Source organism: Pocillopora verrucosa, chromosome 7, assembly GCF_036669915.1.
Source record: "Pocillopora verrucosa isolate sample1 chromosome 7, ASM3666991v2, whole genome shotgun sequence".
Classification (NCBI taxonomy): Eukaryota; Metazoa; Cnidaria; class Anthozoa; order Scleractinia; family Pocilloporidae; genus Pocillopora; species Pocillopora verrucosa.
The window spans coordinates 1,301,136-1,329,071 of NC_089318.1; the positions used below are offsets into that span (position 1 = coordinate 1,301,136).

The following is a 27,936-nucleotide window of genomic DNA, read 5'->3' on the forward strand; positions in this document are numbered from 1 at the left end:
AGCAGCCGCTCCTTATTTTTACTAGACCGCTGTGCTAGGAATTTTTTAGCGCTGGCACTAGATCTTTGCAAATTTAAAAATGGCGGGGATTTGAAGTCTACTCATTCGGTGTGAAAGGAGGTATTTTACAACATTTCGGGAGGTGATCACCTTGGGAAAATACCTATTTCTCATGAATGATTTAATTTATAATTTGGAGGATGGAAGAGAGGAAGGAAAATTTTATTGATGTCTCACTTTAGCTTTGAACTATTGACAAGTCTGAGGAGTATGCAACGGAAAGACGAGTTTGTTTATGACTTTCTGTAAAATGGAGCATTCGAGACAGATACTCTCACTGACAGGCGCTGCTGTAAATGCGTTGTCGAGCGTTCAAGACTTCCACAAGGACAAAAAAGCTAAAACAATAGGAGGATTGCCACAGGGGACCTACACACCTCCACGCAAACGACATGTTCAAGATGCAACTCAACCTGTTTCAGCTATGAATCCGCCTGTTACTAGGGCTAATTCTGCAACGAATGACAGAGCTGTTGACCCTGTTAGTGGGGAGTTACAAGACCAGTCTTCATCTTCACTTCTTGATCTGACTTTCAATGGAACTCAGAGAGTGAGAGTGCCTTCAAAATTACTCCGTGAAATTAAGTCTCCCATGGAAAGGAGTTCTTCGTCGGGCAATTCCAGACAAACCTTGCAGGAAATGGACATAGGTAAGGTTGAGTATTGGACATAAGTATGTGGGTAGTGCCACTTTGGATTTAACAACTGAGCAACATTTCAGATGATGTAGCAAATTGTGAGCAGTAAATTAATGCTCGAGTGGATTCCACAACATATGATCCTGTTGAAGGTATTCCAGGGTTTTGTCATCCACCAAACGTTAGGTGCTCTAGAATCCCCAATTTTAATTCTGAGTTCAAGACCTTACCAGGTCAGTGTATTGTGTTCTTGGATGATACTCTAATATCTCCCACAATACTTCTCTTCGCTGAGGAGTGCAAAGGGGTACAAGGGAATTGTTAGGGGGGTAGCCTACAATGGACTGGCACCCCATCCAAGAGGAAAAGCAATGCTGTAAGTGGCTTAGTGCTGTTGAAACTGGGATACACTCTGACACCCCTTGGGCCACTTGTCATGAGTGAGTGTCCCCCTCACCTGTTTTAGATATTACTTTAGATGGTGCAAGTCAAACTTGTATATGAAGAATACTTTTCATTTCTTCTGGCTTAGAGAATTTGAAAGTGGAGTTGTTGCCAAGGTCTTAATTATATGGTGCTCTCTTATTTACATTCAGTTGATGAGCATGTTGTTACAAGACCATCTCCTGTAAAAGTTGTCAGACATGTAAATGGTCCATCAGCCTGGGTTGAGTTAAACTCAGCTGATCATCGTTCCAGTCACATTCCTTCAGATCCTGTCATTAGAGAACATTCTGTAAATAGTAATGTGAATGGAGTGGATTCTTGTCGAACTAAAGATGGAACTCTGATCACAGAACAAGCACCTCAAGTCACAGTGCGACATCTTGAGGATGAAGCTCATGCAGAGAAAGCATATGAAGGAAGAAAGGTAATAACTTTGAGTAAAAATCAAAATTACCTTTGAAAATTATGTGACCAGAGTTCTGTGTCTGCTAGTGGTACATTTTGATGAAGCTTGCTTTTAAAACGTTATGGCAATCACAATAGCAGCATGTTGGTCTTTTAAAGTGACCTCACAACAATGGCATAGGTCACATCATCATACTGGCATGACAAAAACTTGCCAAGACTGCATGCAAAGGTACCTTGGTTTAAAGCAAGATGCATTACAGTTTGTTCAAGCAAAATAACCCTTTTCAGATCAATTTTGCTTGCAAATATAAAATAAAAAAAGAAAATAACCTGCTGCTATACTAAAAAGCAGGCATTGTACCAACTAATGTACTCATAACAGTGTTCTCCCTTATTTTAAGTATGACAGGTAACACAAATTTCAAACTGGTAAAGCAATCCTTTTACTTGTTGAATTTTCAAGAATTCCAAGTAATTTTAAACGGTAATAAGAGGTACTACAGGTGGTAAATGTTACCGGTTACTGCCTGAAAAGGAGAACACTGCATAACAGCTTACTTGTTGTGCTTTCATAACACTTTATCCTGAACACTGATTATTGATATTTCTCATCTGAATTGAAGAGCATTCCCACCAAAGGCTTGTACCAAGGACAGCCAAAATGTGGAGTCCCAATTTTCAACCCTGCAGAAGAAAATGCAAGTGAGTTTGGAAATATAAAGATTGTAGGTATCATATATTTCCTTTCAAGAGCCATTTAACAATACACTTTTACTGTTGTTGTTCTTCCTTTAATTTATTCATATTTACTCGTACAATTTTGGTTTGGAATTTTCCTTCCAGGTGATGTCAAGATCAAACGATTTGTTTTGAATGACAAAGAAAAGTCTTTAAAAGAACAGTTCTTGAAGAGGTTTGAACAGATGTTTCCCAACCTAAGTTTTTTTTGAAGAGTTTTTTATTGATGCAATGGCTGGTCTGTGAACTTTATATATAGATTGCAATGGGGATGTACTGTATTATTTTAAATTTAAACAGTCATTTTCTGCACAACAAATTAAACAGTGGTTGATTTGCGAATAAAATACTTTAAAGAAAGCTATTCTTTGGGGAGGACATTGAATACAACCCAACAGATCTCAAAAGTTTTCTTGTACCTGCCCAAAATGGTGCTTGTTATGCTGGACCCTGTCAATCTTAACTGGACAATGAGACTAAAATATTGCATTTAGTGGATGCTGGTTAAAACATATCACCTAATTTATCACCCTGATGAAAAGTCAAATTTGTAAGGAATAGACATGCTGCCTTTTGCTGTCTTAAGTTGGAAGAAGGGATCATTTCAGTAACTTATTTTTAAATTCACCTCTTATTTTATCCTGTGTGTACTTGCACTTCAATAGAAAAGACCAAAGAAGGCCAGTAAAGAAACTGGTTCAACCTACTGTGGTGTCCCAGGCTGGAGAGGCAAATAACCCACAAGGTGCAGTGAGTAGTGAAAATCCTGTAGCTACTGCAGCAGCAATTGCTGCTGCTGCTGCATCTGCAGCAACTGGACCTTTCCTACAGGTGATTAGTTACAGTTTGTATTTCAAAAATGTCTCATTATTGATTTGTAGAACTAAATTAGAAGATTTACTTCGGCACAACAGTATCATTTAGCATTTTATCTCTCTGTTCTTAGTTGCAGCATACCTTGGAAGCTCAGATTTCTGCTCTTGTAAACAACTTACAAGTTCTGCAACAGAATCACAACAGACAACAGGAGCTACAGGACAAGGAAAAGGAACAGAAACTACAACAACAGCTTGAAGAACGACTGAAGAGGCTTGAAGATCTGCAAGCCAAGATGTTGGAGACTCAAGTATGTAAAGTTTAGAATTGAGGTTTTCTGCTATTGTGTACAATGATGTGTAAGTTTACAGAGTTCCAGAACGGTTGGGTTTTGAACAGAGACATAATTCTGAGCTTTCAGCAAGGCTTGCGCAGTATGTGTAACTAAGAAGGGATAGGGTAAGTTAAAAGTGCAAAGGAGGTGAAAGAAGACAAATGGACTGCCTCTATAAGCACTATTCTCCTATCAGTTTTTTTTTCCCCACTTCTCCATGCCTGCTTAAGTTTGAGAGCAAAGGAGCCAGTAGTAGCATACAGTGTAGATGATATATCTTACAGTAATGGGATGTGCTTCTTGGCTGAAAATGACAATCACTTGCTTGATACAATTTTGGAACTTTCTGTGGAACATTGCAACCAGGTGGAACTTTCTCCGGAGAAATCTTGCGATTATTATTACCAGAAAACTGCAAGCCAATAAATCTATTCTTTATCCATTCAGTCAGCACCAGCCTCCTATCCAACTGGCATGCAACAAGCAACAGCAGCTGTGCTACCATCCAGTAGTATGGACAGTGGGATGTTACCTGTGAGTTGTACGGCCACTGTGGCTGCTCACCATCCAGCTCATGTTGCATCTACTTACTGCAGTGTATCTGGCATAGCAAGGCAGGATGAATTTACCCAACCACCACACTCTGTAGCTGGTCACTATCATTATCACCCTCACACTACCGCTGAACCTTCATATCAGCCCAGAGGGCATTCATTGACTCCAGCCTTTGGTAAGATTTCATTTTGTGTGATGATGTTTGCTTCTCTATTTTAGAAAAGTAGAAACTTTTCAGGGGCCAAGAATACCCAGGACACTTTCTTTGTTAAATAAAAGACAAAGGTTTTTCTTAAAGAACTTGAATAATCACTAACCCTTCTAGCAGCTCTTTGCCCTGACTGGAGGTCTCTGCGCCTTTACTTCTGCTCTCCTAGTTAGAAGAAGAAGTGGTAAGTTTACTTAGTTTTGTGTTGCAGTAGCCAGTTTATGGAGCTTTGGCTGAAAAAAATTGCGTCTTATTTTTCTTGGTATGTCGCTGTCGTAGACTGAAAAACGTCTCCCGTTTTTATCAGAGAGGGGTAAGGTATAAAATTTCCTTTGCCATCACCATGTAGAGGAATTATCTCGTCATTCAAATTCAAGCAGAATGCAAGACTTAGGTGGTACTGCCTCCTAAAAACTGATTAATATCTACTCTCAGATGATACCCCCTTCTCCACCAATGAGGCCCCTTTCACATACAAACTTCATTTCATATAGTTGAAAACTTTTTGTGTATTTGTTTTTTCAATTATTGATTCTTACAGAAAAACATAAAGTGGTCAAAAACACCAAGACACAAACCTCTCCTCAAGAATCTTTTACCTCAGAAGACTCCCCACTCCAGACTCCTCTACCTCGTAAACGACCGCCTGTTCCTATCTCTCGCTATGACCTGCCCAGGTCCCGCGCTAAAGGTCCTCGTTCTGATGTTAATACGAAGGCAGAGAAAAAAGCCCGCGTCCGTTTCGAACCAGAAGTGTCTCCTAGTTTACTGTCTTATAAAAAAGATTTGACACATAAAGGTATGCATGTTAGCTATGTTCTTTTTTGCAACGATGAAGTGTAAAGAGGGCTCAAAGCTCTAAAGTTTTAGGCGAAATCGAATCTAAACTTAAACTCTGTACCCCTAAGATTGACCAGCATCTAATTTCTCCTCACAATATCACCCCTGGATCATACATTGAGGTCACGAGAAGATAGAAAATGATCACCAACTGAACAAGCTCTTGATTGTTACACGAATTCTCCTTGTCAGCACCTTGGGAAATTTACAGAAAAAGTATATGCATACCTATATTACCTATATTACCTATATACCTATATTACCTATATACCTATATTAGGGTGTTGTGGGTTAAAGTGGTCGCCAGAAATGAAATTTTGGAGGAATGACGATATTTGTGGGGGGAGGGGGGGGGGGGAGAGTTGGAATACTATTACTATATCATAGACTGGTACAGGTATAATAGCTTAGGCGTGGACGTTGCTATAAAAAAAAGTCGATTGTCACAAGAGAATTAATTACTCTCAACAAATTTGAGCTAAAATACCAATTTTTTTCCCTCGACTACTAAATATTAACCGTATTTTAATGGCTATTTCTTTTATTTCCAGGCAGAGGACTTTTAAGCGAACTCGCTTTTCATGACGGGGTGTATAGAGTTGAGGTTCCTGGAAAGGAAAGTCGCACACTGCCTGCCAGGTAGATACTATTCCAACTGAGAATTTTGACAAGTTTAAATATGCGGATCGGTTTTAAGGGAACCGCATTGTTCTTTCAGTCTTTCTAGACTTGATAGAAATGATGTAGAAAGGTGTACATCAGGAGATTGTCTCTTACTTAAGATTGTTCGTCTCCGAAAGCGCCTTCCTTGAAGTTTCCTTTTAACAGTGTTTTTAGTTTTACGCATGCATCCATGTAAAGGTGCGATTTAGGGCTCTGTCTGCAAATTTACAGAATGAAATAGATTCAGTTAAGTATCTCCTTTGTATTATAATGGAATGAGGAAATTTTCTGTGCACGTGGGTTTTATTTTTGACGGAATTAATTAAAAAGGTAGCTAGATGAGTGAATTCCCATTTTCGCGAAAGCGAGTGGCAACCACGACTTGTAGAGAAGCACAATAGAAAACGATACGAGACGATAGCAATGCGAAAAGACTTTAATGGCAGAAAAACAGCTCTGCATTTGCGTTTTAAACTTTGTGCATTTTCTCGCCATCCTTTGGCAAACAAACAGCGAGAAAATGCCAAAGTTTTAATGGTCTGAAAACGGAAACCGCGATGGCAGATTATTTTTGCCTCGATTTCGAACTGAACGCTGTCCTGAAAGAAGAAGTTTGGCGCCGTCGGTTAAGATGTCTAGTCATGCGCTAAACTCTGAGGGCAAATGTGAATTCATTTTTTAAACAAAATTTCCTTTTGCGTCGCCGTCGGGGCGTCCTTATAAATGTTTTTTCATTGTTATGTGGAGGTTACGGAGAGTGCGTCCATTTAATTCGAGTGGGCTTCCATATTCAATTCCGTTATATTTTGCCTTCTTCTTGAAGTAATCTTTTCCCCTATCGCTGAAAGGAGTGCCAGCTAATAATCACGTCGGAAAAAAAAATTTATGTTCGTGCTCACTCTAAACCACGCACAAACATTTCAGTTTGAATGCTTCCTGATTCATCATAAAAAACGTGTTCACTTGGCCTCGCGGAAGTTTGTCATCATAGCTAAAACAGGTTCACGGCTTTTGTTTTTAGCGTTTATTATGTCATCCTTGCTATTGCCAGCCAATACTTCTAGCGTTTTTCCGTGTTTCTGTTGGTCGTGCGCTCAACCACGTATCAGTATCCAAAGTATGGCTGTATACTGGTTTGTTTTGTTCTTCCGGTCGCCAACGAGCGACCACATTTTTTTCGCTTGCTCACTGCCATGTTTCCATAACGCTAGATGTGTCGACCCAGACCAAAAAAAGAACTCATGTTCTTGACTTTCCTTCAAAAACCGCACCTGGATTAAGCCTCTCATTGCTTATACAGAAGGAAGTTCTTTGTTAAAGCTGGTTCGAAACGATAGTGTAAAATTTTTATCTTAGTGAAATGCGATTGGCGAGATTATTACACTAATTAGAGCTTAGAACATTCCTCTAGCGGTTCCAAAGTCACTGAACCGTCAACTTAAAACAAAATAATGATTCCACTTTTTTCCATAATTTTCCTGTTTTCATGGAAGTGAAATCAATTTCTATTAATTCGAGGAAATACGCTTAAATGTGAAGTCATCATTTTGTATCATCTCATCTCGAAACAACCACCAAACACATGGTCGTTCTTTTTGGTTTTTCAATGAGGATTCGTCAGACTCTTTTATTGGTTTAGTTTTGTTCCTCGTTTCTGAAATCGTGCCTATTAATTTTGGTTTATCTGGGGAAGATAATCAATTCGCTAAGTTATTTTTTTCATCGTTCTCGAAGTGCGTCCTTGAGTTTCAAGCCAATCACTGTCAAACGAACTGAACCGTTGCCAAGATGTAGATTTAATCCAACGTCAAGAGAAGCAAAGCTGTCAGAGTTTCCTTTGAAGAAGGAAAAAGAGTTCGTTTTAGCAGGTCGAATTTATCACTTCCTGAATCCTTATATTCTTAAATCCTTGTGAATACATATTTTTATTTGCGTTGGCGGTTTGTAGATTCAGTAGCCTTAGTTTGGTCGAGCCACTTTATTTCCGGTGCGGTAAGAAACCGAACCTCGAAGTCCCCGAGTAACGCTTATTTATGAATTTTAATGAAACAACTTGATAGGGTTAAATCATGACGTCAGGGGAGCGTCATAGGCCAATAATAACTCTGATTTTACTTATTTTCTCACCTATCCTACGGGCTCTCACAGATTACGAACAGGTTTTAATTTTAGTGTAAAATCGGCTTAAAGCAACGGCTATTAATCTCTATTGAAAAAGTTACCTCGATACGCGGAAAATTGATTTTGAACATTTTGTTATTTAGACGCCTCAAAGAGGTAATTAGTAGCTGAGGAGTGAGGATAGTCGCCAACGACTCTACAGAAAAATTTATAGGTTTAGTTTTTTTTTTCCTGTGGGTCTACTGAGCTTGACTTCTGCCGCCCTCTTTAGTGCGGTCCACGCAGGCTCATTTCCCCGAACAGCGGATTAGCTACTCAACACAACAGGGTGTTGGTCACACTATAGAAACCTCAGGAGGTTTTTTCTGCAGATGTTCCTCATGTGTTGTAAGACACATGCGTTGATCGTACATTGCACCCTTACAGACATGTGACATTCCAGTCTTGGGCCAATACATTTGTACATTCAGCAATATCTATGTGCTCAACTCACTTATGGAGTAAAATGAAACCACGTCCACTCGGTATCCAAAATAATAAAACGCCTGACATTTTTTTGGTCGAAAAATTCCGGAATGTAATATTTATCTTGTGTTCCTTGGGTCAAGGGTAAAAGCTTTGCGTTGGAATCAAAATGATTAAATTACTCCGTCATGTGCGCGCGCGTTTGTCTGATCGCATGATGTTTATAACAAAAACTATTATTACCAAAAATCCTTGATCGTCATGTGGTGTCCATATTTAAGTTAAGTTCAGGTTTGCATCTAAACCACATGATAGATTTTTGAGGGCAGAATTCCTGTTTTGTTTCCGAAAGATTGGCCTGCCTCGAAAGGGTCATTACTGCACTTGCATGAGGTTTACCTTGAACAACATATTATATTTCCAGAACAATGGCTTATTTGCCAACTTTCGTCTGTCGGCACTTAGGGCCAGTTTTGCGTGACGACTTCTCGGTAAATCGGAAGTTCAATGTCCGCTCTCGTGGGAAACACGGGCACAAAACTATCTTTCGTTTTGTCAGCCAGATATTATCTTTCATAGTATCGTGTTCGCGCGTTGTCGAGCGTAACATTAGAAGCTCTGTATAGACTTACATATTCACAGTCCTTAGGGAGAAATTTTCTTTTCTTTTCCCGTGAAATTCTGTCTTCCTAAATACTGACTGTCAGAAGTAAATTAGAAAACTTGATTGCTTCCTTGTTGTTACAGATCTCTAATTTTCGAAAACCGGAATCTCGGAAGGTTTTTTTTTTCCGTGAATACGATTATTTTTACTTTACAAAGACCGTAACGTGGCACGATTTGACATTCCTTTCTTTGCGCATGCTCATTTCTGCTCTTTGCTCATTCATTTGTGGGTTCAGTTGAAACAAAGATGAACCATAAATATTGCCGATGACCTGTTGTGTAATACACTGTCGACTAGGACGCCTTTAATAATAAACTCTGAATGAGAAATATTACGTTTTTGATGCGGTGGAAAAAGAACCGTAACGAAAATCCACTTCGGCGCTATAACACGAAACTCGTGTGTAATGCCGTCTGGTCCGAAACGCTTCCTCAAGGGAATTTGATCTGAATTTGCATGTTCAAATTACCTAGAATAAAGTGTAAACACGCCATAGATGATTCAAATTCTTTCCTTATGACAGTCAATATTGCTCAATCTCTGTCAAGAGATCAAGTGACGCCATCACTGACAAAAGAATTATTCATTGCTAAACAGGATTTGTTTCAAATGCAATTTATTGTATCCGGCGTCAAAGCGCTCAACCATACAAAGGTGCGCATAATAACGACCTTTCATTTTCCGGAAAGAATGCTTATGTAAACTAAGCCAAGAGCTTGTGGTTTTTTTGTAATCGTTTCTCTCTTGCCTGGGGTTGGTAGCCGTGGAAATACTTACGTCATCCAATTGAATTCTATACATAATTTACATGCGTAAGTGCTTTTTGTTTCGCGGAACACGCTGAAACAACACTTCCCTTGTCTTATTCCTGTGTTGCTTATAACACTTCGCATGACACTCTCTCACTGGATTTTATTTTCGTAACGTAAAATTTTCTTTTCCAGGAGCTAATTGTCTTTCCTCTGCTAGGACAGATATTTTTCTTCTCAAATTCGTTGTCAAGTCACGGCGGAAATGAGCTGTAGGTCAGGTGATCACATGCTACGCAGACAAAAAAAATTGAATATTCAATTTGTTGTCGGCGTTTTAGAACCTAAATTGAGCAGTTGTTTGGGCTGAAAATTCGTGTATAATTCGATTTCGAGATCGTGTCTATACAGTAAATAAACTTTTCCGATTTTTTTACTCCCGCGGGATTAGTTCTGGTGTGGAAGTATTTCGTAATTTATCCGTCTCTGACACGACACGCCCTATGAATTTAGTCCATCATGACTGCAGTGACGTCACAGGAAGTGTGTGAGTTCACTCATTGTTTTGACGTATTACCTTAGTGCGCGGCTCGGTCACTGATATGTTAATTTCACAACGAACCTAAATTTAGACTTTAGAGAGCTCGGGGGGTGATCGAATTTCGCGTCACATATTTATTTGATGGCAATTGTTTCAACTCGTTTCTTCGTTTCGCCTAGAAGAGTTCTGGGTCATTCTGTAGGGAATTTTGCGAGAAGGAATCCTCTTCGATTTAGTAGATTTACCGTGAGGATTTTTTTTTAACCAACACACGTGCCGTGGATAACGTTTCAATTGCAACATCGTGAAGGCACACTGTCATCTTCATATTTCTCGGTAGCGCTCGTGATGGAAGAAGGAACTGGATAAACCTGACAGGAAATTTCACGTTTGTTGGGTAGAGGACTGTAGTTTCGTTTACTACTGAAGAGTGTTCGCGGAAAACGACCGTAAATTTTGATTCTGGTGAACAGTTGTGCGCGAAATGACGACTAACCCCCGCTTTCATCGACAACACTGTTTCTTATGCGATCTTCCGCACTCACCGTGGGCAATTCTACAAGATTTCAGCGAACCTGTTTGTCGTGGTTGTTGTAATTACGAGGGGCCTGATCGAATTGAGGATGTGATACATTATTCGAGAATTTTAAGACGAACATGGGAAAATAACGAGTTAGCGCACAGAAATCGGGGAGTGAAAACTGAGCGCTTGAATTCAGCGGGTTCATCTATATCTTCCACTCCGAGTCCGCCACCCGCCAACGGTACTAACTATACGGCGCAGTATTCAGAGCAAAGGAAAGGAGTTGGGAAACATCAGAATGCTACCAGGCATGGCGAGGAAGGCATGGAAAATTCTCATGGGCACGGGAGTGGCGAAGCTGTCAACGGACCTGGCTCGAAAGCAAATCGACCTCCAGGAAATATTGGTTCTCGCGAAATGGAAAGACGAGGGTCTAGTTTCAACATGGAAGACGCTAGGCATTCGCTGCCAAACGGAAATGCGTTACAAAGACATCATCCCCCCTTGACCCCAAACGGACCTCAGCAGAATTTTGTCGTCGATGGGCCACGGTTGGAACTTATACGGGAAACACTAACCACTCTGAACAGGTCTTGTCCATTTGATATCAGATTCAAGAAAGATCATGGTTATGTCGGTCGCGTGTTTGCTTTCGACCTTAGCTGTAAGCCTGGGGTTGACTACGAACTCAAAATCTTCATCGAGTACCCTCGAGGCTCTGGTTGCGTTTTTCAAAGCGCATCTGGAGTCGCCAAGCAGATGTACACAGAATCTTTGAAGGAAATTGCAAAGCCACTTTCCTCTGGGTTCAAGTATTTAGAGTACGAGAAAGATCGCTCCAAAGGAGAATGGCGTTTACTGGGAGAATTTCTTCCTGAACCGGTGCGATTGTTCAAGGAAGCTGTCAATCCCGAATTTCTCGCCAAACCTCAGCTTGATGCAGAATTTCCAGTTCTACCCAATGTGAATCTCAGCTTCAACCGGTCCGGCCCCCAGTATGGGCGAAAGCGAAAAGGTGCAATTGATTTAGAAGAATTTGAAGTAGCAGCTGGAAAACGTGCTGGAGCCATGCATGGGCGCATGACTCGGGATGATGCCTTACATAGTGTTTGGGTGCAAAACCAAACAGCTGATGGTGTCAAACTACCAGTTCATTTACCAGGGACACCACTGCCCCCAGGGACCCCAGTCAGTTCCATACCATCTGCCTCAGTTCCACCGATGGTGTCACTGGCAGTCTCAAAGGGTGCACCAAGCCTGGCAGTGTCTGAACATGCCCGTACACAAGTGAAATCTCCCATGGGCACCATGATGAATCGATTTGAATTACCACCCACCTCAGTGCTACGTGAAGATTCAAGGAATGGTCCAAATACCCTTGTGGCTGGTTCACCTGGCAGTGAGCGGTTGTCACCACGCCCACATCAATCACCCAGACCCTTACCTAGCTCTGGTGGAGCTAAAGGCCCAGATGCAGCAGAAGGTGACATGAAGGGAAGGAGCTCCACAGTGAATATTCTGACTTGCAGTCTTTGTCGTGACAAGCTTGAAGACACCCACTTTGTGCAGTGCCCATCTGTTGCTCACCATAAATTCTGTTTCCCTTGTTCACGTGACAGTATCAAGAAGCAAGGAGCTGGCTCAGAAGTTTTCTGTCCAAGTGGAGAGAGATGCCCATTACAAGGCAGTGATTTGCCTTGGGCATTCATGCAAGGAGAAATTGCGACCATTCTTGGAACTGAATACACTGTAAAAAAGGAAAAAGAAACATAGAGAAAGGGTGGAATTTCTTTTCTGCCATAGCAGTAACAAATTTAGTGGCTAATCTGAATCATTACTTTTGTGTGGCTCTTGTGAACTTGTTTCTTGTGTATTATGTATGGTAAAAGTTGCCTCAATTGCCTGCACAAAATTTTTCATGTGAGAAGTTTTATTAATTTGCTTCCAAGAAGATTTCCTGACAATTTATAAAACATTTTGTGAAATGGTGTTTTTATAGTAAACTGATAATTTAGGAAGTTTTTCATAGCACATCTAATGTCTGGAAGTAAACAGCTTGCTCTTCTCCCTATGTTTTCAATGCATATTCCAGCAAGCAGACCATGGGAATAGACAAACTTGTGATCTGGAGGGTGTTATTAAGCAAAATGTCAGATTCTTTTGTCTAAAGCTTACAGGAAAATGTATTATTTGTAGGGAGATTTGCAAATTGCATCTAAATAGTAGAAGGTTCAAGAATAACAGCTGTATGTTAGAGTTCTATATAGTTAAGGCCAAGGACACTGTGTCTTTGTGGAAGTTGGGGGTTTTGCATTAGTCAAAGGAACCTTTCTGTGTAGAATTCAAAGTTGTGAATGTAATGTGCAGGATTTTGGAAAATTCTCTGATTTTGCAAAATATTTGCATAAGGCAAGATGAGGTTAATTTTTCCATCATGAAATGTGGTAGAGAATTGTTTGTTTTGACTGATGCGCTACTGTATTTTAATTTAAGAATTGTGCAACATCAACATTGCACTGGCATTCCTTCTAATATTTTGCTACCTTAAAATGTGCATGGTTAAGTCCAAAGGTGTGAGACACTTATCAGGTAGAATAGTTATCGCTGTCAAAAGAATACTCTAGGCAACATATAGATATTATTTTCCAGAATTCTTGTATAAATGTGTAGCTTCTTATTAGCAAGTTGCTTTTGTTTATTCAAGGGTAGCTGGTCATTTCTGTAATGTTAATATTTAAGAATATGATCATTGGAACTTAAAACTTGAGACTTTGTGAATAGAATTCTCTTCAAAGGTGGGATTTTTCAGACAAAAAAGAAAACCTGTAAATAGACACATCTACTCTTTTCCCTATTCTCTTAGCTGTTCTGTGATCTTTCAGTACACAGGAAAGTTTAGGTACATTTTTAAAAACTGTTTGACATCTTGCAAAATCCATAGTTTCAAGAGTGGATTGCAATCCTGAAAACAATTTTAAAAATGTAGTGATGGACTGCCTGTGAATGTAAGTTTGTGTGCAAAAAGTATCGCATTGATTTTAAAATACAAAGTTGTGGTCATTAAAGCTTGTGTTTGAAAGTTTGATGCCTGAGTAGTTTTAACCTTAGGTGAAAGGGATGTGACTGAATTTGGTTGATTATGTACAACACAGCTGTTAAAAACCCTTTTCAGTGGTCACCCTCTGGAAAAAGCCAGATGTTGCTTGATAGCTGTCAACTTTTTAAATTTAGGTTGCCCAATTTTTGGTGTATATTGTGGCAAATCAATATAAGAGAGAATTAATCTCACAACTTAGATCTTTGGGATATGAAATATTTGTATATGTATACATGTCAGCCATCAGATGTTTGAAAGGCATGCTTCTCTTCAGCAACCACTTCTGGCCTTCTGCTTCCACCCAATAGCCTTCCCCCCCTCTTTTTTTGGTAATTATTCTGCCAAGGGAAATTATTTGTTTGGAGGGGGGGGGGGGCACCAAAGGATTCCCCACAAGGTTTGCATGTCTAGTACTTGTGGTTAGAGCCTTACCACAGCGAGAACTTATCTTAATTCATTTTTAAGGAATCGAATCTCTAAAATAGATTTTGAAATTTGGATTGAAGAGCTTTAGTCTTTTTTGTGGTTGACTTCTCTCCCTTTTTTCTTTTTTCCTTTTATTTTCATTTAGTGGTGACCCTCTTCCACCTAGACCAGAGACAGCCATGTTGACAAGTGATGTTGGAAAAATTAAAACTGATTTAAAGGACATTCTGGCTGTAAGTTAAGGAAGAACTTGCTCTCTCATTTAACTTATGTAGACTTGGACCTCAGTCAATTGTGTGTTCCCACTACAGCAATCTTGACATCATACTGAAAAGAGGGCAGATTGATAGCAAATGAGGATTTCAGCCTCCTTGCTCACAGTGATCTGGGCCATAATTCACTAGGGAGAAGTTGTCAAACATCAACAAATTCACTCCTTTCTCCTCAAAGCATTGAGTACTGCTTTTGATTTACAAACTACAGCTCATAACTTCTTTTCAGTTTCCAGTTTGTACTTCCGCTCTGAGTCAGTCTTTATATCAGTATTCTATAACTAGTCATTCAATCTTCTAATATGATATTGGTCAAATATCGATTGATGCAGGAGACAGAGAGACTTAAGCAAGAGCTGACTAAACAACAGCTAGTCAAGGTAAATAGCAATAGTTGAGTTGACTCCTCTGTCTGCAAGTTCTCCATTCTGTTCTCTATACATTTTCTGAGGTGCTAATGAGGAGAATTTGTCTAACAATCAAGAGCTTCTTGAGTTGAGGATCATTTACTGCATTCTTATGACATAAATGTTTCAGGGGTAATACTGTTGGGAGAAATTAGATGCTTATCATTGTTAGGGGTTAGAGGTATACATTTACTAGTTGTACACATATCATAAGAATTGTTTTCTTTCTTACTGTTGTCTTAAAGTAAAAGCCTGGCTACAAATTGAAAGTAACATGTAGACTATCTGAAAAGAATGAGGAGTTAGTTACTGTTTTTGTGTTCCACTTTTGGTCATGTTGAAATAACTCCAATGATATTTCAAAACATATACATATAGGGTGACGCAAACTCTGGTGTGCTGCATGTTGGACCTCTTGGTGATGGTCCTTCACCTCTAGATGAATATTTGGTAAGAATTTATTATAATATGATAGTTTTAAAAAAATTAAGAAGTCAAATAACATTGATTTGACGAGGAATATGTGAAATCATATAGATTAATTCGCTGGTCATTTGCTGCATAATGGTTGCTGACAAATTTGTTTGAGGGATTAACACATTACATGTGGATAACTTTATGTAAATCTGGGGCTATGTTTGGATGGTTTTATGTAATTTCACGTGAGTGGCTGTTGTTGTAATTTGTAGTAATCATATCCAAGCAATAAAGTGAACATTACATGGTGTGCAGAAAATCTTAGTTTTATGTGCTTGGACAAAGCAAACTCTCTATGAGTAACAGCTTCTGTTCATCATTAGTAACAATCAGTCGACATGTTTCTTTTTTATATATTCCATGATTTCTACTAACTGAAGCCTAACTAGTGCTCAGGCCTTAAAATTTTTTTTGTCACATTTCACCATAAATCTCATGGAGACTGTTATGTAAACCATACCAGCTGTTATCTCATGGTTCTCCCCTGCCTCAGAAAAAATTGAGGGGCTATGAATGTACAGCTTTAAGACTGAATATCCTATTGTATCATTTGATAGGAAGCTACTCATAAATCACACCCACTAAGAAAACCTGTGACATCAAGACCACCAGGTAATTCTTGAGTGTCTTACATTACACTTTGCTTGATTTCTGACTGCTTATTTGAAGTGTCTGGGGCTTAATGGTTGGAGGAAACTGAGTGAGAGAAAGATATAATGAAAATCAAGTGACCTGTTTCCCCAGAAAATTCTCACCTTTAATGGCTGAGGAAAGCTAATTTTTTAGTGGGAATGTTATTGTAACTGAAGACCCTCAGCCTTGCCATGCCTTTTAGAGTCCTATTTGTTTTACAATTTATATCAAAATTAGTCATTATGAAGTGTTTGTAAAAATGAAAGACCTCAATAGAACTCCTCTTCCTCTCCAATGTAGCAATTTACTAAACTGCCTCTTCTAACATTTTATAAGGAATTCTTCCATATACATTTAGCTTATATCTATAAATATTGGTCATTTATTTCCATCACAGGCTTTCTGCCATCAAAGTCAGCACACTACTTAGCTGATGCAGAACGCCTCCTCCAAGATGTTCAATATCGACGGCGAAATCTGGACAACAATTTACAGACTCTGATAAGACAAAGAGAAGAACATGATTTGTATAATTTTGTGGATAACATTCCTTCATCTGATGGGTAAGAGCAAAACAGCTTTGAAGTAATGCAATGTCAAGTAAATGCTTAGCATTTTAGTTCTGTAATAGCAATGTGACTCTTTGTGTTGTCAAACTGTATTTGCTCTATCATCAATGTGATGAAGTTGAGAACTTACATATCAATTTAGGTCACTGGAGATTTATCCCTTTACACCCTGACATCAGTATGTATATTCCCCATACTGTTATGTGCACATTTTTTAAGGTGCTGACAAGGAGAAATTATTTCTGTAGTTGTTGATCATTTCCTTTATTCTCATGACCTCAATGTTTGATTCAGGGCTGATATTGTAAGGAGAATTTAGATGCTTGTTAAACTAAGGGGTGAAAGGATCAAAGCCAATTGCGGGATGATTCTTAATTTTTTGCAGAGAGTTTGATGAAATGCTGAGAATAAGAAGAGAAGTGGATAAAAAGATAAAAGAGATGAACTCTGCGGTGCAGGTAAATTTCACTGGTAGTTCCTGGGTTGACCCCTTAACTCCCATGATCTGATTGTTAACTCTCCCCTCTAGCTGCTACACATTTCCTTGTAAAGTAGCTGGGAGAATTTGGTGTTAGATCAAGATAGCAGCTTTTACCTAATAAGTTTGAGTATTCTTATTACCTGTTTGCTGGATAATGTATGAATATTATAGGCAGAAGTAATATGTTAATCACTTTTGGGAGTCAAAGGGTAAATGAAGGATTTCCCTCATTATTTCTTATTTTTGCATGTTACAGAAAGACCCTGTTATTTCAAAGGAACCACAAAACATTATATTAGTGGCTTGATTTATTTTTTAAAGGAAATCAAGTGTGCTGCATTCTTGTATAATGGACATTCATTCCAAAATCTGAATTGTTTGGTTGTAGAGACCTGTCAATGCGACTCATCTACTTGTGCTCACCATTCCATTTTTTACTTTGCATTGATGCTGTTAAGAACCATTAAATATGTGAATCTTAACCTGATCTAGTGTTATAATTCTGTTACGCAGAGCATTTAGTAGCCCAGCAAAGATTATAACCTGACCTCAAAACATTTTACTCAGCATTCCTCATAACACATTCCCTGCCATTTTGGAAACCCTTATTATTTGTAAGAAAGTGTGTCAAAAATATGTTTTGGTTAAGTTGCTATTGTGAAATTGAGATTTAATTGGGAAAGGGAAGGTGCCTGAGTAGCAAGTTTTTGGTAAAGGTAAGCATTTTTTCTTTAGAGGGAAATTGATCTAGAGGATAGAGGTACTCTGGGGCAAAAACAAAATTCAGTTCCTTTGAAGAAGCAAACCTCTCAACCACTAAAGACAACATCGTCAGGGACTAGAAGGGTGGAACCAAAAGTAACTACAAGATCAACTGTGACAGGGAATAAACCAAGTGGAAAAAGTACTGGGAAGGAAAATCTACCACAGAAGACCTCTATCAGAAGAGGCAAGGCAAGTAGTCATTGAACACAGATTCTTGTGCCCTGTTTGCACCAAACTGGTTTTTTCTGTATTGGTTGAAATATATTTAAGTGCTTGATATTCATTTTCTTTCATTAAAGTTTGCAATAAGCGGAGTAAACTCTATTCACACGAAATCTTGAATGGGGATGGGCCAGGGAGAGGGGGGTGGGGGGGAATTAATTGAGATGGGCTTGCCTTATGGGTAGGGGAATGGACTATGGGTTGAGAGGTCCTTATATGAGACTTGGCCCGGTTATTGTGTTGTGTTCTTGGGCAAGACACGTAAATCTCATAGTGACCCTTTCTGCCCAGGAGAATAAACAAAAGGGGTTGGGGGCAGAGAATTAACAGGAAAACCTATTATGACTAAACTAGGGGTGGTAGCCTTCAGTGGCCTAGTATCTCATCCAGGGGTGGCTTCATGTGAGGGAGACTGGGATAAGCTCCAGAAGCTACGGTGGGTCTATTAAGTGCAAGATAGGAAAACTCTGCTTTAACAATTATAGCTTAGCAGCCCTTCAAATGTTTCCTTGCAGTCCACTAAAAGCCAAGCCCCTTCCAAGCAGTCTGCTAGAGTGACACCAGCCCAGAAGGAAGTGTACCTTACAAGTGTATATGGCCGCCAACCTCACCACCCACAGAGGACGACGTCTAAGGCACCATATCTGCACTACCAGTCTCCTGTCAACCGTAAGACAGCTGCAATAATGGCTGGGATCATGGCCGGTGACAGCAAGCTACCTGGAAAACCTGCTTTGCAGGATATGAGTTTCTTTCCACAGAGAGAATTTTCAGAACCTAGTGGGCAAAAAGCTGATGCCAGGAAACCTGAGCTCGGTTCTCAAGGGAAACCAAACAAACAAAAAGAAGACATGCAGTATTATTTTCACCCGAGGGTGGACTTGTCACAGGTTGGAGAGGGGGTGTCAAGGGTTGGCGTGCCATTGGAGGGACAATTAGTACCTATGGCTATACCCCTGGGGAAACCCAAGACTGATCCAGCATTACGACCTCCCATTGTCACCCAACAGCCACAAGACAAAACTTATGAAGAAGGTAATGTCCAATTTCTTTTAACTGGCCAAAATTGTCCCCCAGCTTGCAATAAACCTTTCGCGGGTGTCACTTACAAGAGATGAATTGGTAAGGGGTGTGGCTTTGCTGCTGCACCCATGAGAGTCTACTTGCAGGTTGATTTTCTTAGTTAGCAGCAATAGCAGCAAAACTTGCACAGTTGTTATTGGACGTGATCGAACCATTACCGGATTTTGAAAAAAAAGAACCCTTTAAACGTGTTAAGTGTCGGTACCTTGTTTTTGCCACCTCTCCTTTTTTCTTAAAGCACTTCCTATAGCATGGACGACTATTGCAACGTTATTAGCTTTTTCTTTCTGAAATGACGCATAGAGTCACAAAGTTTGACAATTTAAAGGTCTAAAGCAAATTATTTATTTGAAATTTGCAGCAAAGGCAGAAAGCCCCATACCAGATAGCACCTTATCTACTGACACATCTGAGGCCCATTCCCCTGTCCCCACTCCTGTGAGACCCAGTAAACCTGCTCAGCCAAATGTGGCAGTGATTACCGTGTATGATAAGGAACTGGACGAGAACATGGGCCATCAATACAAACAACATAAAAAGACGTCAGCAAAGAAGAAGCGAAACCCTCTGTCTGTCCAGGTTGGTGAACTGATATGGATTCTAAGGAGTATCTTTCATATCCTGCTCAAATCCTGTTTCTCTCAATGGGGATTATTTTACTTGGCACAGGCTCTGGATTAGCAAAGGTGTGCGAAAGAGCGGGGGAGCGAAAAGCTGCGGTTGTCTCGCAAACGATTGACCCTGGCGTTTTTCAGGTACTCGCCATTAGGTTCGCTTCCACCATTGGAGAGCCTTACACAGGCCCGTCTTGTTGGACGTTTGTAAACTTTGTCCTGTTTACTAGGGATAGAATTCTAACGAACGAGACTCAATCAAACTGTCTTATTCCGCTCTCGTATTCGCTTATTTACATCGGGTGTGTATAAAGCTATTCTGCAAAATTTGTAAGAAATCACTCTCTTATACGATATTCTCTACATTGTGATTGGTTGTTGCCAAGTACTGATTTAAAAGGTCATTCAAGGTTGTGTTGATTATGTTAACCGGTCAATGTCCATAATGTTCACACTCATCATCTGACGTGTGTCACGCACGAATCAAAGTCTCCGACACCGTGGACTAACACCAAAAAGATTATGTTAAGCCATGGAGGAAAGTCGAAACTTAAAAAACCACAGGCGAGGGAAATCTCAGCAAGCGGTTAAGAACATTTCCGCTGAATTTTGTTTCGCGCTCTGACAAAAAATATGTGCAAATTCTTTCAGAGTTATTTGTTTAACCGTAGGTGTTACCTAAAGTGGATATCGACAGTTTTTCAGAGGTTTCGTCATCTTCGTCGAGTTTGCCGTATGCCACGGTAAGTTTACATGCCTGGGATTAAGTGGTTGACATGTAAGATTTACTTTCAATGTCAGTATCATGTAAGAAACCGATCAGTCCAATTTTTTTTTGTTTTTCGGAAGTATTTTAATTACATTTTTAAAACTGAGGTACGCTAACATATCCAATTTTCGTTTATGGATGATTAATTGCTCAAATCTTTATCAGAGAACTTGCCATGTTTTATTTCGAATCATACTCAACTATGATATCATCGGAATTGATACAAAATTTTCTGATCACTGATGTCCTCCCTTAGAACATCCCAGAGCCTTTTTCCCGTCCAGATGATTCTGAGTATCAGGAGTTCAGGAATTTTTTGGCCGTCACGGAAACTGGGAACCAGGAAAAGGATGATGAACAGGTTTGAGTTTAATTCCGTTCGATTTCGGACAGTTCCGTCTCTGTTAACCTTTTCTCTTTCTATTCGCAGGCTCTTGATGAGGCAGATGATGACTTCCACCGAATTCCAACACCTCAGCACCACTTGACACTAGAAGGATTCACAGAAGCACAAGATGGACCATACAATGGCCCCCCGTTTCCACCAGTACATCCTCCTGTTTCTGTGCAGCAGACAGGGGGGGGTTCTTGAAGCTGATACTCGGCAACAGGCAGCTCTGGAAGAGAGAGCTATGGAATGGTAAAGTTGCCGATCCTGACCAAACTTGAGGCGACTGTGTGATCGTTTTAGAGATGAAAAGGACTTTTCGTCCTGAACTCGTGAACAAAACCATTCTTACTCTACAACCGCAGAGGACTCTTTAGGCCCTTTTCGAACTAATCAGATTCAAACTTATGCAGTCGTGAATTCCTGCGTTTCAAGAAGTTTCTCATTATTCAGCTTAAGTTCCCATTGACTCCTTGTAATGCTATTCTTTGCTCTGATTGGCCATTTCGATTACGCCAGGTTTTGTGTCAAAACAACGCGTCATGTTGTATTACAGAAATGTTGATGAACTTGGCTTGTTAACCAATTAAACTTCTTCTTTTGCTAGGATTGAGCAGGAACTCTTGGCGCGTATTGTAAGTGAAATGAATCAACCAGTACCCGACCCTACCACCCTGATAAGGCCACAGGCCACCCCTGAAAGTAGCATTGTTTCGGAGACAGAAGATGAAGATGATGATATGCTTGGTGAGTACCATTTATGCTTCGTTAAGCTGAAGTAATCTCAACAACAAAGAAAAAGAGCCTTCAAAAATACTCAGTCTACAAGTTGTGGGGCGACCTATAAATGCTCCTGAAGTGTTAGACCTTAGGTGATGTCTTCGCACGCAATATTTGCCCCCAGTTGTTTAAAGAGCGTATAGTGCTCTCCACTGGATGAATCGCTATCCAGCGGATAAGAGCGAACAAAACGTATCAAGTGGATAACGTTATCCACCCTACGAACTACAGAAGCATGACCTACACCCGTGAGTTTATCCCTCTCTCTATAGCATGAAAGCTGACTGTTGCTTCTCCATCCCAGATGGTATCAAACATGGACTCCCCGCCTCCCCCCCCCCCCCCCACTTTCCCCAAGGAATTTCGTTGGCCCCTGGACAGTTTGATTTAGAGGCACTGTGAGAGAAAAGTGATTTGCCCCAGCCAGTTAGGAGGGAAAAGACATTTTCATGATTGAAGGAACAAGGGCTGGATTGGGACTACGACTCACCTTTTCTAGCTGATTTCTCGTTCCAATTTCTTCTCGTCTAAAGCTCTCTCTCGTCCGTTACCGAGAGAAGATCAGACTGGTTGTTAGAACCACCTCCGAGTATTTCAGAAAGAATTTGACTAGATCACAGGGATACGGGTTGGGTTTCTCTCTATTTACAAGGTTGTAGTAATCGCAGTAAACATTACTATGATATAATTTTTTTTGCTGCTTGCTGTTTCAGCTGCCGCGATAGGTCAGGATGGTATTCAGCTATTTATTGACGCAGGAATTCCCGTAGATAGGGAACTTGTCACCAATTTGATTCGGGAAGTAATCGCTGAGAATGTTTCCACGATTCTCGGTCATCCAAAACCAAGGGCTAGTCCTCGACCTTCGAGAGTGAGTGAACTATTTCATTGGTCATTTTTCAGTAAAATAACTACGTTGCAGCATCTGAATGTGTACATTCGCCCACGTAATTTACCAAGTTAGTAGGCATGTATGGTTGTTTCAGCCTCATCATACCTCGTGAGGATTGTATGTTTAACAAGGTGGCTTTGTGTTCCCTTTCATTCTAATTCTATTCCCATACTTTTTATTCCATACTTTATCTACTTCTCTTGCTGTTTGTCGTTTGACGAACCCATTGAGCAGTTTTCAATGCCAACTTTCTCGTAATTTTTTTAGCAACCAATTGCGGAGGAGGGTCACCCGTCACGTACACCCTCCCCCAGAGGAACACCATTGCCAACTCCCGCCCCCACCCCCGAGTACACACCTCCAGAGTCAGAGGAGAGTGTGCATGAGTCGGCAGTTGTTGTAACTCCAGAACGCTCCCCTACACCCTCAGTAACGAGCGAAGAGCCGATTCCATCGGAGAGTGCGGAGGAAGAAAAAGATGTGGAATCGATTAAGGAAGAAATGGAGAAGAAGGAACAGTCTAGTGAACAGGTTAGTTAGTTAAGATGATTACTGTTGGTATTTTTCAGCCAGACACTAGTCGAGTGAATTTATTCGTTTTCCTTTTAAATCATAGATCTCTGAGATCAAAACTCCAGTGACTACCCCAGTCCCAACTCCACCTACTGTACATTCCCTTTTGGTCAGTATATCTACACCTGAGGCTTCGGTTCAAGAGCTAGGAGAATCGCAAGATACCATAGTTCCCACGCCCCCGCCGTCTGTTGTTGTCAAAACACCAACACCGGAGCCTGAACCCGAGCCGGGACCAAGCATGTAAGTCTACACTTGCAATAAATTCTGAGACGCTGTTGCTTAATGGTTAGCGCGCTCGACTCCGAATCTAAGAGCCCGGGTTCGAGACCTCTCCGGGCCACTGTGTTGAGTTGTGGGGCAAGATAATTCACTCTCACGGTGCTTCTCTCCGCAAAGGAGATGAAATGGGTGAACTTAAAGGACAAGAGAGGCTATTTGAGATAGATCAGGGTCCCGTCGAGGAGGAGAGGGGATACTCGTCATCACTTCAAGCTTCAAAGACTAGGAAAAGCTCTTAGTCAGTTTGGTATTTGGTCTTAATCGTGTCCTTTCAAAAAAGATAAAGGTAGCTCACTTCTATTTAGTGTATACTTACACAAGCTAAAACTATCAAGTTGCTTTTTTTTTTGCTGTCTCTCAACGCAGGGTTGAAGAACCCAGTGGACCAAAGGAACCGGCGGTTAGTCAAAAGGAACTGACACCTCCTCAGCCCGCGAAACATTCAGTCAGCAGTCCTTCGAGCATGTCATCTACCACCCTTGGTGCAACAACAATAACCACCGAGGAGGAGATGTCTGAGGGAGAATTAATACAGGTCAGTGTATCACCCTCCCTTCTCTTCTGAGTCTTCCTAAGAGCAGTCAATCAGGGAGAAGTACTTCCCAGAGGAATTTTCAACTGAATGTCGAAGATAATCTGGAGTTACTTGGGTTTGCTTTACTTCGCATTGTGATTGGTCCAGAAAACTTGCGCCATCCTGTCAACAAATGGGATTCAAACCTAAAACCAATCGCGACTTGGTAACTCGCGTTTTTCCCGCGCTTCAAGCGGTTTGCCTGTTTTTTCCTTTGAGTTGTCATTGGCTTCTTGTGATATTTTCCTTTTCCCTGATTGGTTGTTGGGTTCGATTTTCCGCCTTCCGGATACTGAATTCAAAAGCGCTCAAAGCTCATAAGGTATCTTTAATAATTTTCTCGATTTTTTGTAAGGAGAAATTTTCACTGTTAAATTTTTGGAAGACGTGTTTGTTTTAATGTTGTCTTTTCTGGTTTGATAATTCAGCCATATGCACATGTTGGAATGTACAGCGAGGGAGAGTTTGCTCTGTCGCCAACCATTGTACAACTGGCCGCTGAAAAAAAATTGCCCATGGGCGAGGACTGGGATTCAACAAGGTTGGGACACGATGATGGTAAGAACTAGAACTAGATTTAATTACACAGCTAGTAAGTTACTAATCAATTGCTGGCTCGAGTCGTGTTTAACTTACACTCGGATGATATTGCTTACATCTTTAATTTGCCAAAGCGTCGAAAGGATCAGTTTTTCATCAGGGTTACATGCATAGACGAAATTGGCAATATTGTTGATTTTTCTTTTTACTATTTCATCTCATTTTTGTCCATGTCTCCACCATTTCTTCGAAAGCTGAGTTGAAATTAAGTGTCAGTGTGTCATTCTGTTTTTATAGTTAAAGCTGTGATATTTTCCTCTCGCAGACAGCCGTAACGAACTCGTTAGGGTCGCTCTCAATGGCATCTTAAAAGGTGGCCCAGCGGACAAACGACATCGACAAGGATCCAGTGACAACAGCAGTAGGAGCAACAGTGAGTCTGAAGAACAGATCAGCGGTGTCAGCACTCTGAGAGATACAGAGGACATTAGAGAGGTAATGGTTACCTGATAGATAATATGATTTTACAAATATTACGGAGCAATACCAACTTGACATATCGCAGGTCATATTGTTCACGGCAAGAGGTAAAGAAGGAAGGACTGTGACGAGTCGATTAGTGGGGGGGGGGGGATTGGCTGAAAGCTGAAAGCTCGACACTTTGTCGCATAACTCTCATATTTTTTAAGCAAGGTTTGACGCAAGTGAAAAAACTGCGTAAATGATATATGATAGAGAGAGCCAGATGCGCAGACCTTTCAGGATTGTATCATCAGTCAGCTCACTCACGCGGAGCCGAACAAGATCTAAGCCGCGCGGGCAACAACAACTGAATCAGCCCGTAGGTAGTGTGACGAACCTTAACGGGACTTCTCTTGAAGTCGTGGTAATCCATTTCGATCGCAAGGCCGTTGATTAGGAGACTGAACCACTTTTTTGTGCTCACTAAGTTAAGTTCATAGTTAGGAAAAACTACAGCGTAGAAGCCCGTGGTGCAAGTAGTAACGAACATTGAAGCTCTAATGATGGTAGGCAGATGCCACCAAAAAAATTTGAATTTACACCCCAAAGAAAGTGTTAGCCTTTTCTTGCACCTGTTTTCTGTTTCCCTTATTCGCGAAATTCAGGTATAACATTTAAGAAGCCTTATTTTCTATATTAGGATTCCATTACTGACGTTTCGCGAAGTGAAGGAGAACTCCCGCACGATCCAATGGTAGTTTTGTTGAGTCGCATTAAACACCACATGAGGTCAGCGGAGAGTAGTATGGCCAGTGAAGGGGAGTTGTTAGGAGACCGTTCGCGCATGCCCCGTTCAAACCAGAAGAAAAGTGGAACAACGCATGTTGGAGTAGTGGGTAAGATTGGAGAGTAAACTAGTAGCTTGGCAATCTCGTACTACTTTACAAAATAAACTGAAAATTGCACTAACCAGGTCGTTTTTATTTATTACTAGCTTCTGGGAACCTCTCTCCCGGTGAAGTAGTAGGGGAGTCCCCCGATGTATCGAGAGACCTTCACCGCGAGCTAGATAATGCGAACAAGAGGCAATACCCAACATTACCCGTAAACGAAGTCGTTCGGACGACCGAGGAAGTGCGAACTATTGCCGACGGAGAGCTGAGCGTCGATGATCGCTCTCTTCACGCGTCAGACTTGTTACCAGGGACGCTCGGTGCTGCTGATGCTTTGCCATTTACACAACTTCAGCGTTCTCATCCGAGAGTGATTCAGGTTGAAGAACATGAGAGTGAGCCTTCAAATTCGCAGCGGACTTACTCGGTTGAGGAGCGAAGAGAAGATGGATCTGCTCTTCTTCGTGAAAAAGAGAGTAACGAGCAAGCTGATGTTCACGGTTTAGAAATGGGAAGCAGAAGAAATTCTGATGTAGAAGCTAAGGAAACAGAACCACAAAAGCCGACTAAAATCCAAGTGACATTGCCTTCCATTGATGATGTTACTCACGAGGAAAGCTCAATACCCAGTGATGCGCATGTTTCCATTGATCAAGACACTATTGGTGATGTGTCATCAATTTCTGGAGGCGATTTTTGAGCAGAATATTTATTTTGTCATTATGATAATTTGCAATTTACTGTAGAAACGATAGACAGCATGGGAGATGTGGGTATTTGTTCAGGTGTATTTTTGTAGAGATTTGCACAATGCGATTTGAAGGAATATTTATGAGAAATGTGAACTGATACATAAGAAATAATTCTAACTTGTTCTACATTGTTCATTTTACAAGCGCAGCTTGCTGGGAATGAACACGAGAGGTTCCGTGTGAGCCTCGACCCTGTGTACCCAACCCAGTTCCCTTGACTCAAGGCCAAACCGTTTCGAACGTGCTAAGGAAACCACAAAATATAAACATAGGAAGATAAAAGGTCATGATAACAATGTGGGGTTTTAATTTGAAGCCGGAAGCTTCTTTCGGTTTTCTCCTGTATCACATTGAAATAAACCCGGCTTAAAGATATGGGAATAAACAAAGAATGAACGGCTCGGAACTGAAAGGGTCAACAGCTCGGTTACAAAGGGAACCCGGGACCCTACCGTAGCATTTATGGATGTAATTTATCTGTCCGAAGTGAGCTCCCTCGGTTTCGTTTGTGTCTTTTCTCTTTTCTCTTTTTTCCAGTGAGCCATTTGAAATAATGTCCTAGGAAGAAAGAATGATGTTTAGAAAAGCAAATAACAGCCATCCTGAGAAATGTTTCCCACACGCAAATTCGCGTGAATGTCAACAAGAGCTAGTGAACGAAAGCGTGTGCTCTTTGATCAAGAGCCATTTTAGTAAAATCACTTGGCTGCGCCATGTGGTTTCACTGAGTTTTGAATACTGTTGACGTCATGTCTTAAGGTTGTAGACAATAGAAAGCTGTGGTCGATTTGTTAAACTGACATTGTGTCACGTAACCCGTCTACACATTTTACACGTTTTTCCTTGACCCTTTTCACCCTAGCATTACTAAGCATATTTTCCATACCGTTTTCTGTACATTTCCGAAGGTGCTAACAAGGAGAATTTGTCTTACAGTCAACAGCCTCCTTAGTTGGTGATCTCTTCCTTTATTCTCATTACATTAACATATGATTCAGGGTGATATTGTAAGGGGAAATTAGATATATTAAAGTTCACACGGCAACCAGGTGGACAATCAGACATAGTTTGAAGCTACACTGGTTTGCAGATTTAATGAATGTAACCGAAGAAGTTACAATTCATAGACCCAACGTTTCGACACTCCTGTCTAGTGCCTTCATCAGGGGTGATCTAAACGCGTTTAGATCACCCCTGATGAAGGCACAAGAC

At 40.6% G+C, this 27,936-nt stretch overlaps 2 protein-coding genes across 2 annotated transcripts; both read left to right on the plus strand.

The window, feature by feature from the left end:
- The first annotated feature begins 79 nt into the window (after window positions 1-79).
- Window positions 80-27,561, plus strand: LOC131773966 (protein TALPID3). The gene is given in 31 exon segments (XM_059089961.2): window positions 80-710; window positions 1,295-1,569; window positions 2,177-2,255; window positions 2,397-2,466; window positions 2,957-3,122; window positions 3,238-3,417; window positions 3,889-4,171; window positions 4,746-5,003; window positions 5,596-5,683; window positions 14,442-14,529; window positions 14,901-14,948; window positions 15,354-15,425; window positions 16,010-16,064; window positions 16,483-16,648; window positions 17,040-17,112; window positions 17,871-18,089; window positions 18,638-19,157; window positions 19,567-19,784; window positions 20,491-20,562; window positions 20,845-20,949; window positions 21,019-21,165; window positions 21,167-21,228; window positions 21,584-21,723; window positions 22,470-22,627; window positions 22,916-23,179; window positions 23,265-23,464; window positions 23,870-24,038; window positions 24,506-24,635; window positions 24,943-25,112; window positions 25,780-25,975; window positions 26,074-27,561. Coding segments are annotated over 31 exon segments (5,685 nt in total). The 5' UTR covers window positions 80-295; the 3' UTR covers window positions 26,673-27,561.
- Window positions 10,334-13,852, plus strand: LOC131773957 (interferon regulatory factor 2-binding protein-like A). The gene has a single exon (XM_059089949.2). It carries the CDS (start codon window positions 10,735-10,737, stop codon window positions 12,544-12,546), a length of 1,812 nt encoding a protein of 603 aa, XP_058945932.1. The 5' UTR covers window positions 10,334-10,734; the 3' UTR covers window positions 12,547-13,852.
- Window positions 27,562-27,936: the final 375 nt, after the last annotated feature.